Below are 11428 nucleotides of genomic sequence, written 5' to 3'. Positions count from 1 at the left end.
GATTTGCTTGAATTCTATACCGTTTCAGCGGTTACTGTGTCCTGTACATAAATACCCAACTGAGGCAAGAGGCAAGAGGGTCCTCCGCTTACATCTGGATTACCCTAGCCTGCTCCTGCATCGTTACACTTCCGCATGGAAATGACGCGCTGGATACTTTAACTGCTCTGATCCAGAAGGTAAGAACACGAGTCAAATCATCAGTGTGTATCGAGGTCACCTTTTCCTCTTACACGCAGTCACTTCCAGGGTGCTCTATTTAAGCTCACTGGTGTTACTTGGAGAAAACTTTTGACAATGTTTTGTAACACAGATTCTCAGTGGCTGTGGTTTTCTCCAGGTCAAGGGAGGAACTTGAGCATGGCTAAGACTTTAATCTATGTTAGTATCTTTCTAATTAAAGCACTCCAAGAGCAGGTGGGGCAGAGGGGAAAGATACAGCCTATTAGTAACCTATGCTTATTATTTTATCTGTAGGCATGAGCCCTTTCAGGAAATAGATGACTATCCCTCAGATTGTACAGAACTATACAAACTGGATTTTTGCCTAAAATGCTTTTTTTAATGTATTTTAAGATCTGCTTTTCATCTTACTAACCAATTTAAAATTGTTGCTAAAATGGTCTCAATTTGAAAGATTAACAAAGATTTAGGGTGAAATAGAAACTTTTCTCGGTGTTCTCTGATTGAGAATGTACATTCATACTTAGCTCCACTTCTACTTTAAGATGTGTTGCCTGGGACTTAATACATTCAAACCATGATCTCTAAATTATTATTTAAAATAAAAATCCATTTTATAAGTTATTCTAAGTTATTAAATTATTAGATTATAAAATTATTAAAAGTCCATTTTATTAGGAATTAGGAAATATTATGAATGGTGAGGGTCTCAATTCTAAACTCCAAAGCCAGTTGGTGAAGCAGCCTCTCCCTGTCCAGTCCTCTTCTGTCTGTCTGTGTGTGTGGGATGGGGGTAGGCTGGGGAGGGGTGGGTGTCAAGCATCACAGAAACTCTTACGTGGTAACTACATCAGTGTGACAAATGAATACTCCCTGGTGGTGCTTTATGAAATCAAATCTTCCATTGTCTTCCCAAAAGATGATTCCATTGGAAGTGGGATCCCGTCTTTAAAAACTTTTTATTCCTCAGTTTATTATAATGGCCTTTCCACTTGGACATTCAGCAACTATTTGCTGTGTGTGGAATCCTCCAGAAAGGGAAAATAAATACTCCAGGTGAAACAGGACTAGGTGTTACCCCTCCTCCAAAGGCTTCTCATCATACTTGAACAAAATCCCAAATCTTTACTATGGCCATGTCCCCAGTGCCCCAACCAGTGTCTAGTTTCCAGCACTGCCCCCCCACCCCCAACAGAAGGCTCACTGATCAGGCTTTAAGTTTCTTCTGATCTCTTTCAAACCTATCTAATTTAATTCTTTAATTTTACATTACTCAGTATTTTCTGTGGGCTTATAGCACAAGGGTCCATTATGTTAGTTTCCATATTCTGAAACCACTTTATAAAGACCATCTTTACAAAGCTACCAACCCTAAGACAGAAGTATTATGAGGAAACTGAAGGTCATCTTTAGTAAGTGGCAAAGTCAAGATTTAAACTCGGATTTGTTTGACGCTAAAGCTCTACTCTTTCCTTTTTATACCACATGGACTCTCAGAATTGGAATTACTTGGTTGAATGGTGCTTGCCAAAGAGAGGAAAAGATTTTTATAAAACTGCCATTAGTAATGACTAAAAGTTCCAGCTTAGCCACACTATTACTGGTATTTGGTTATTAAAGATGAAAACATCAAATACGTTGTTTTAATTATTTTGTGTTTTTCATTACCAGCAAGGGTAAGCATTGATCGATGATCATTTCTTATTCTCTTCTTATGCTTCCATGTATTGACTCTGCAGGTGGTAGGCCACCTAGGGCAGAACGCAAAGCACGTGACACATGAAATACTATCACAAATTGGGGCCTACTTGGGAAATAAATAACTACTTATTACCCGAGACCAATAAAGGAAAAAAGTAAATTTACTAAAATATTTCTTTATTTGAATAAGGTCAATGTCATTTCTTGAATTCCAGCTAGCATCAAATTAACAATCAGAAAAAAACACTTGACAAAATGTTATCCAATTGAAATCAACAGTGGATAGAAAACCCTTTTAAACTTTAAAAGAAATATATTAAACAGGCAACATACAGATCTAAAAAGTTGCAAGTGGTGATTTTACATTAGATCTTATAAATTAAAAAATCCCCAATATAACCATTTGTTCACTATCTCCCTGCGATAAGCACATGGACAGGAAAAGATAATCACATCTTAATATTCACAACTGTCACTTATGTTCTTTACAAGGATTGTATGTCTGCAACGCAGCGGGTCAGGCAATCTCTTATTCAAGTAATCTTTGTTTTCCCCAAGTTATCAAAAAGTACAACTGTCTGAGATAAAATGTCACAAAAATCACAATCAGCAAAGCAAAAAGCTTTAGCAGGCCATCTTGAAGATGGGGGTTTTCATGGCTTGACCATGATCTGAAGATGCTTTTGTACGTTTAAGAGCTGTCAACCAAAGTACCAAGAGCTACAAGCAGCAATCTGGGTTTAGTTTGTAATTGTAATAAACCAGGAGTTTTAGTAAAAAGAACATTAAGTAAAAAATTGTAAGTATAAGAGAATCAGTGCACATTTGCTAATGTCATTGACAATGAAAACGTTACATCGGCTCTCAGCTCAGCTTTGAAGTTAACAAGAGACTTCTGTTCACCCCCCCATCTTAGCGCTTCTCAACAGCAGTGTGCTCAGAATCACCTGAGGTGCCTGCTGAATACTGATATTCTGAAGCCCCCACCCCTGAGTTCTGCTTCAGGTGGTTTGGAGCTGAGCCTGGAATCGGTATTCTTAACAAGCACTCCAGGATCCAGATGGACCACAGACCACACTCTGAGAAACACTATTATCCCTTTAATACATAACAAAATATTGTGGCCTCATAGAGTTTCAAGCTGAATAAAACATTCAAACAATTACAACACGAGTTACATTAAATAAGAGTATTAACCATTATATTGAATATAATTGCATTTCTTTTTTAAAGTGGCATAAGCACAAAGACTTACACTAAAATTGTAAAATCAATTTTGTTTTAATCCAAGGCACCTGTAAAATACTTGCTGGTGTGAGAGAAGTTAAATTCAATTATATAAAACAGTACAGAAATGAAAGAATCCTGGCAGTGACTGATTTTTCCACAGAGAAAACATTTTTCTACAGAAATGAGCTACTTAAAGTTGACGATTCTGAGGAAAATAAACCAAATTTCCAATAACACGGTAACTTGTATGAACCGATTTACTGAGTGATTTTCAGCAAATTATATCAGTACGAAAGAAAAGAAGGTTCATGCTCGTATACTGCATAGGTCTAACATTTCTTTAAGTTCAGGCACACGTGACCATGGATTTTATAATACTGGGTATTTTGCAACCTTTTATCTCAAGAGGATTTCCAAGTCTCATAATCTACAACTGAAACATTCTTCTGAAGGTATTAATTATTTTTCATGGAATAAGAGTAAATTCTGTGATGATGATGTCTCTGAAATATGAATTTCAAAATGCTAACACTACAAGGAAAAATGGTAGCAAAGCAGTTCTGTGTTGGAGTGGCTGTTGGTACGAGAGTGATCGTTAGATGTTCCTGTTCAGCGTTCCAGGATAAAGGCTACTGTAAGAAAGCCGTGCTAGGACCGTTTGCATATGTAGTGCTAGTTAGGTACTGCTATAAGGCAGAGCTCTTTAGAGCCTTGTATGGGTTTTCAGCAGTTAGTCCAGTCTGTAAATGACAACTAAGAGCAAATGTATGAAGGCTGTGAAGAATTAGATAGTGCTGTTTACAAAACGGTACTATTTTCGATTCTGTGACAAATGAAAGGTATCGTTTTAGCTAGCAAGAAGAGGTAAAGTAAAAGAATATTTTGAAGTCTACATCAGTCGTGAAAACAAAATGTCATTTACAGATTGTTTCTACTATACCTAGAACTATGTACAACAACCCCTTCCAGCCTGATGTTTCAAAGTTAACTTACTAACAAGTGCTTCACAATATCCTTAGTTCTGGCATTAAAAGAAAGAAATCAGAAGCACTAACACTATTTTTCAAATTTTGCCTTCAAAAACTTTTAACACTGCTTCTACTACTGCCTTCTTGATTTCCACAAATATGCAGCATCAACGCCAGTTTGCATGGAGTGATGTAAGTCAGAATGCAGTGGTTAGTTTTTAATGACCTTAAAATATACTCAGGACATGCAATCTGAGTTGAATTTAGAGATATAAACGCAGAGTAATTTTCCTAATATTGAACTGACACTGTTGGAACATAGACATTCAAGAATATGAGCAATCACGAAATGGACACATCACTAGGTAAAATACCCATAAAAACCATTGTCAGAGGAATGCTGTCACCTAAACGGGTTTGCAGGCAAAAAGCAGCTCTTAATTCTCCCCTCCAACTTCCTCTAAAAGTGAAATATATCATTGATAATCAGAAGGGAAAAAATACTTCAATAAACATTCTGAAGCCTATTATCCAGATCCTAACGCCCTCAGACAAAACATTCTTTGCTTTCAAAGGGAGCTGTATTAGGCTCAAGGACTGCAGGACTGAGTCTTCGAGTAGGAAATCCTGGCCTCTAAAAAAAAGGCTTTGGTTACAGAATAAACACGATGGGTAGCTCTCAGACCTCTTATTTTGGCGGGGGGCAAGAGGGCAAGGGTGCTTATGCTAAAGATAGAAACTTCCAACATCAGAGACTTAGGGGTAACTTTCATATACGGGGGTGCCCCCTTTCTGTTATTTACCCTCTGATTTATCAATATTCTGTTCAGTGGCTGTATTCTACTGGCCGGAAATTCACTGAAATTTAAATAGATTTATGTACTATGCACAAATTTACATATGGTTGTCTTTAAGGTTTATTCTTATTCAAGTCAATGTTTAAACAGTTATTTTATACAAAATTTAATAATTTAGACTACGAAGCAATTTAAATACTTCAATTCCCTCGAAAAGGCATTTTGTACATACATACATGATGCACACATGTGAAACTGGTGTCAGAAGAATCATACATGACGCACACGTGTGAAAATCGTGGTCAGAAGAATTTTTTGGCAGCTGCTTCTTGCTGAGTCCTACGGAAAAAGAGAACAAAACAAAACAAAAAAAACTGAAAGAAGTTCTATATACATTGGAATGAAACAGGACTGCATAAAATTAAAAACGCCTTTTGAAGTATGAAATACATGAAGATAAACATATGTCCTACACATGTATTCCCATGTGAACTGAAACAGACTAGACATAATATTTGCTTTGTATGAACCTAATTTTATAGGTATTGAAAGTTCTATTATGGACCTTGATAACTTTATTGAATTATCTCAAGTTAAATAAATACAGAAAAATGTTGGGTCAAATTTTAGAGACTTACCTATACATGATATAACCAATGAATAACACCGTTTGTACCACTACAAATATAACAAAGTGCACCGTAGACAGACACGATGGAAATGGCGGTAGTTCTGGACATTTCAGTCTTTCATTTGCTGGCTATAAGGCAAAGAACTTTCTATTACAATTAGTCAAATCAGTATTTTAGAAAAGGAAATAAATGTGAAATCTTTATAAAACTCATGGTTTACTGTATAAACTCAAGTATTTTCATTAATTCATCTCATAATTGCCTTCCACCCTCTTAACTTTCACCACCAAACTTTTTGAAAGAGCAGGCAATGTGGGAAGGCCTCCACTCTTTCACTGTCCTGTCACTAACTCATTGCTGTCTGGCTTCTACCTTCATCACAGTGACAATGATTTTAGTGTCCTTGAAGGTCACAGATCACCAATTCCCTCGACACTCCCAGTTTATACTTGCTGTACTAGAGCAATTATTAATAGCAGCATCCTCACTCTCAAAAGTGTTCTATTTCAGACAATTACACAGTTGCCCTACCAATGAACTACCTGACAGAGATAATGGCCTTTTCTCAGCTCTCATCCACCCCAATCTCCTAACATTCAACATCACTAATTAGTATTTTGGAAAATGTTTCTTTTCCTATTTCCATGATTATTCATTTTATTATAAGCAAGTAATTAAATACCAGGGACAAAGATTTCATCAAGGTATCCAGACAGAATGGCTTCTAAGGTTAGTTGTTCTCAATATACTCACACCTATGGGACAAAGGTCTTCACTATGTATTGATATACACTACCCACAGCATCAACTTGGCCGTTGCAACAAAGACAAAAGTTGGGGGGAAATAAACTCAAACAGAACTAAGGGAATAGATGACAATGCTTTGGATGGGAGGTAAAATGGTCAACAAGAAAACTATTAAGCTATATTTGAAAAACTGGAAGGGAAGAGGCAAATGCTACAAACATTTGTGAATTTTATAAGGGTTTTCAAAGCCAGTAAATAAGTTAGGAAAAAACTTAAAAGTTCCAGAGATCTGTCTTCTGAATAATATCTCCTATGCATGTTAAACTTCAAAAATATGCTACCTATTTTTAATATTTATTGCCTATCTCCAAAAATGTAGATGGGACTTACACTCCAAAAAAGACCTAATAAAGTAAATAAAATAAAACTTAAAAAAATGAACCAAGTAATACAGGAAAGTAGCTGGAAACAAACAAAAATCTTGCCTAAAGAAAGCTGCTATCAGTCAGCCAGTTTTAGATCTGCACTTCCTGAACAGCCTAGACAGAGAAATATGAATTACCTGGTGCCTGTCTGTCTAACAAATGGGTGTGTCGAGAGACATTTACCTTGTTCAGAGCCGTTTAAAGGTATCATTACTGATAACAAGAGACATGTTTTTAAAAGAGAACTTATAGAAAAGAACCTAGAACAGAAAAAGTCTGAGACTGTGATGACTCCACTAACTGGAATAGCAATTTATTTTTTTAAAAATTCTATTCAATAGGCTATGGAAGCATGATACGGAACACGTAGACATTTGAATCATATGGAGTAATTCTTCCTTGAATATTAAGAAGGAGCACTGGCATTAATTTAAAAGTTAAAATATTTTCAGTGGAACATGTGGTTTTCCTTTCCAAAAGAAGACTGTGATAATCATAAACTAGAAGAAAAAAGAGCTTACCATATTTCGCTGCACTAAGTTATCTATGTCCCGCTTCACTATGTGGAGGTGCTCTTTGATGTCATTGAAGTGCTGGGTTGTCTCATAAACGCCCCCTGCAGATCCAGGATGCTGTATGCCACTGACCAGTCTGACAGTTTCACTCACGGAATTCCTGAAATAGGAAATCCTTTTACAATGGAATCACCAGAAAGATGATTTTTACAGTCAGAGATTTCAAATGGTTAGATATATTTCTAAACCCAATGCATCAGATTAAAAAAAAAAACAAAGAAAAAAACCCCAGAAACAAAATTAAGTATTTTAAAAAACTGTCTTCAAGATTAGAAAATAGTTTATAAAAACTAGATTATGCCTTTATCTTTTACTAAAGGTTGTCTAACCACAGAGAATAATACTAAATAATCTGTGTTAAAAACAATATTATAAATGGCTTGAATAACATAATGGATGATACTCTTAATGAGCTTAAATCTTTCTAAGTGTTTAATGTTGTGCAGTAAAGGATTAACCCATCAGGCCTGGGCTGCCCAAACCCCGCACATTCCAAAGGTTTTCAGACCCTGCCCATGACTAGCCCCTGGGAGATAATCTCTATGCCCCTGGAATATCCTGCCTGTTAAGAGTGTCTTTGTCTACCTGGGGCCTTGGGCCAGGCCAACAATATGATTTATGTTTGTTTGCCTGGGGCCTTAGGCTGCAGTACCAGTCTGACCTCTAGGGGGACGGAAGATTGAGCAGTTAAGGTCAGTCATGTGGGTGCTCCATGCCTATGTGACTGACCCCTAATAAAAAAACCCCCGAAACCAAGGCTTGGGTGAACTTCCTTGGTTGGCAACACTTTGCACATGTTGTCACGCATCACTGCTGAGAGGAATAAACACTGTCCATGTGACTCCACTGGGAGGGGACAACTGAAAGTTTGTGCCTGGTTTCTCCTTAACTCCACTGTATGCACCTTCTTTCTTTGCTGATTTTATTATGTATCCTTTCATTGCAATAAACCATGACTGTGAGTACAGCAGCTTTTCTGAGTTCAGTAAGCACTTCTAGAAGACCACGGAATCTAGAGGCGGTCTCAGGGACTCATAAGACAAATGTATCAATAATTCAATTTCTCTTTACAGTTCTATCAGATGTCCCCTATATACAAACCTAGTGCTTCAACCAGAAGCCAACTAAAGAACATCTATCTGTTTCAGATATGAAGGAAAAACTGGTTGTTTGGCATACTGAGCAATGGTGTGGTAATCTCCACCATGGTATCTTTTTTGAAGGGTAATTCTGACTTTATACATTTTACCTTACACTCTGACTTCAGAATATAATCCCCATGTAAGATGGGATTCCACTATTCAGATGTAAGATAAAGAGCTCTACCACTGAGTATGCGCTTTGGATATGAGTCTGTAAGCATGATAGTGTAAGAGACTACAATTTTTTTGTTTTAAATAATGGCAGAAATGTAACAGGGCTATTTATTACGAAAGAAAGAAACATATCTGAATTTCAGTTTACCTGAAAGTATTACTACTCCCTTTCACCTGTCTTGGTCCTGATGTTCCCTGAGAATACCCTTCACATAAAGCCTCTGTGTCTGGGATGCTTCTTCTAGTCCTGGCCCTTCCCTCCAAGAGGGAGGGTCTAAAATGGAAGGGCCAGTTCAAACTACTGCCTTTCCTCCATACTTTCCTCTCTGTGAGGCTTCCTTGTCAAATGCAACCATTCCCTAAACATCACACATACTTTTCTCCTTTGTATCTGTATACAGTCAGCCCTCCTTTTCTGTGGTTTCCACATCCACGGATTCAACCAACCATAGATCAAAAATATTCAGAAAAAAAAATTCCAGAAACTTCTCAAAAGCAAAATTTGAATTTGCCACACAGACAACTATTTATATTGTACTTACAGCTATTTACATAGCAATATGTTATATGAGGTATTATAGGCAAGCAAGAGATGGTTTAAAGTATACAGGAGGTTATAAGCAAATACTATATCATTCTATACAAGGGAATTGAGTACCCCTGGATTTTGGTATCTGCAGGGCCCTGGAACCAATCGCATGGATATGAACGGAATACTGTATATGGGTTTTCTCCCTCATAGAGCATAAGCTACGCGAGAACAGTAATGTCTCTGATTTTCTGACAGCCTTCAACAGTTACAGTGCAATTTGGATGAATGAATAAATAAGTTATCTACCTTATTTCCTTGAAGTAAAATTTGGTTTAAAAAGTATCAATAAAAGTTGGACTTCCCTGGTGGGTCAGTGGTTAAGAATCCGCCTGTCAATGCAGGGGACATGGGTTCAAGCCCTGGTCTGGGAAGATCCCACATGCCGCGGAGTAACTAAGCCCGTGCGCCACAACTACTGAGCCTGCGCACTAGAGCCTGCGAGCCACAACTACTGAGCCCATGCGCCACAACTACTGAAGCCCGCACGCCTACAGCCTGTGCTTCGCAACAAGAAAAGCCACCGCAATGACAAGCCCGCGCATCGCAACAAAGAGTAGCCCCCGCTCCCTGCAGCTAGAGAAAGTCCATGCACAGCAATGAAGACCCAACACAGTCAAAAACAAATAAATAAATTTATCAATAAAAGCTTTGCTAGGGCTTCCCTGGTGGCGCAGTGGTTGAGAGTCCGCCTGCCTATGCAGGGGACGCGGGTTCATGTCCCAGTCCGGGAAGATCCCACATGCTGTGGAGCGGCTGGGCCTGTGGGCCATGGCTGCTGAGCCTGTGCATCCAGAGCCTGTGCTCCGCAACGGGAGAGGCCACAACAGTGAGAGGCCCACATACCGCAAAAATAAAAAAATAAAAAAAAAATAAAAAAAAAAAAGCTTTGCTAGAAGAAAACAACAAAAAAAAGGAACTCAAATATTAAAATTACTTAGTAGGTCAGGCTGAATGTTAAGTATAATAAAAAATCTTCAAAAATTCTACTTGAGTTACACAAGCAATGAAGAGTTAAAAATTTGCTACAAAATATCTCAAGTGCTTTCTGAATAAATGACATCTGTTGATTAAAACTTCTTTGAATGGCATACATGCTCAAGGAAATTCATGTGAGTCTAAGCTTTTCCACTTAAACCCAAATTAAGAATTATATTCTACTATCTCTAAAATACTTACCAAAAATAAAGCATCCCAGAATATACAACCTTCTCACATATCTGCATTTTAAAATATTGCTTCCCAGAGCATGAACTTGCTTACATATACATAAATGTCTTTTTAATACACAAAGACTGAGTCATCATTCATTCATTTGCCTGTTGATTCTGCTAATGTTTATTTGCTACATGTTACGAGGCAGGCAATTTTTAGGGATATAAATTGTGCAAGAAAAATATAATTCCTGCCCTGCTGAGACTAACAGACTAGCAGGAGAGCAATGTGATAGAGGCACATCTAGAGTTCTATGAAGATGCATTTAACTTAGCTGGGCACCCACTGCTGAGTGTTAAAGGATAAAGGAGGGTTCTGTGAGGATGGGATTGTGACGGAAGGAGGGCATATGTAGCTTAGGGAATAGGTCAAGTGAAGAGGGCTGGATAGAACACCAGAGAAAAAATACCTTTTAAGGAATAATAGAAGGATGACCAACAAATGAAGAAAACTAAGAAGAAGCAGAGGCCAAGAACATCAAGAGTAAGTGGTATGCTAGAAGCCTTGGAAAAAAAAAGTCTCAAGATAGAGGGGGTGGGAAAGGTGTCAATTTCTACAGAAAGTCCAGCAGGATGAGGACTGAAAGGTACTCATTACAGGGCACCACTGACCGCAGAAAGAACAGTGTGGTGCTTTCAGGACAAATTACAGTGGTTTGGAAACGAAGACAGGCAGTTTGGTCTACTTTTTTAGAAACTCACTAAAAAGGAAGGAAAAAGAGAAGCAATAGTAAAAATAATAGAAAGTGTCAATTAAAGGTTTTGTCTTGATTAGTTTTCAATAATGGAAGAGCAAGCCCTTTTGTATGAGGTGTAAGTTAAAGGTAGAAGACAGAGACAGGATCATTAAAGAGCACGGGTCAGAGAAGTAGAAAGAACGGGATCCAGGGCTAAGGACTAGCCTGGACAACAGCTGTGCAGATGGAGACAAGTGTGGGGAGGGAGGGTGCAGCACAGAAGAGGAGGTGAAGGAGGAGACAATGTCATCTCCCAGGGAGAATGTCAATGGCAGGCTGAGTTATGGGGCTTGAAGAGAGTGGTGAAGACCTTG

At 38.0% G+C, this 11428-nt stretch overlaps 1 protein-coding gene across 1 annotated transcript in view; it reads right to left on the bottom strand.

Moving 5' to 3' along the window:
• Positions 1 to 2065: 2065 nt before the first annotated feature.
• LMAN1 (lectin, mannose binding 1) overlaps positions 2066 to 11428 on the bottom strand; it is a gene marked incomplete at its 5' end in the record, with an annotated part of 29143 nt that continues 19780 nt past the window's right edge. Inside the window, 3 exons of the mRNA XM_082853206.1 lie at positions 2066 to 5218; positions 5518 to 5639; positions 7205 to 7358. Of these exons, the coding sequence (XP_082709332.1) occupies positions 5182 to 5218; positions 5518 to 5639; positions 7205 to 7358 (313 nt within the window). The 3' untranslated portion in view covers positions 2066 to 5181. The remainder of the gene's footprint in view (positions 5219 to 5517; positions 5640 to 7204; positions 7359 to 11428) is intronic.

The sequence above is a fragment of the Leucopleurus acutus genome, assembly GCF_964270905.1.
Source record: "Leucopleurus acutus genome assembly, chromosome: 13".
In the NCBI taxonomy this organism is placed as follows: domain Eukaryota; kingdom Metazoa; phylum Chordata; class Mammalia; order Artiodactyla; family Delphinidae; genus Leucopleurus; species Leucopleurus acutus.
This window is presented reverse-complemented; position numbering and strand designations above follow the sequence as displayed.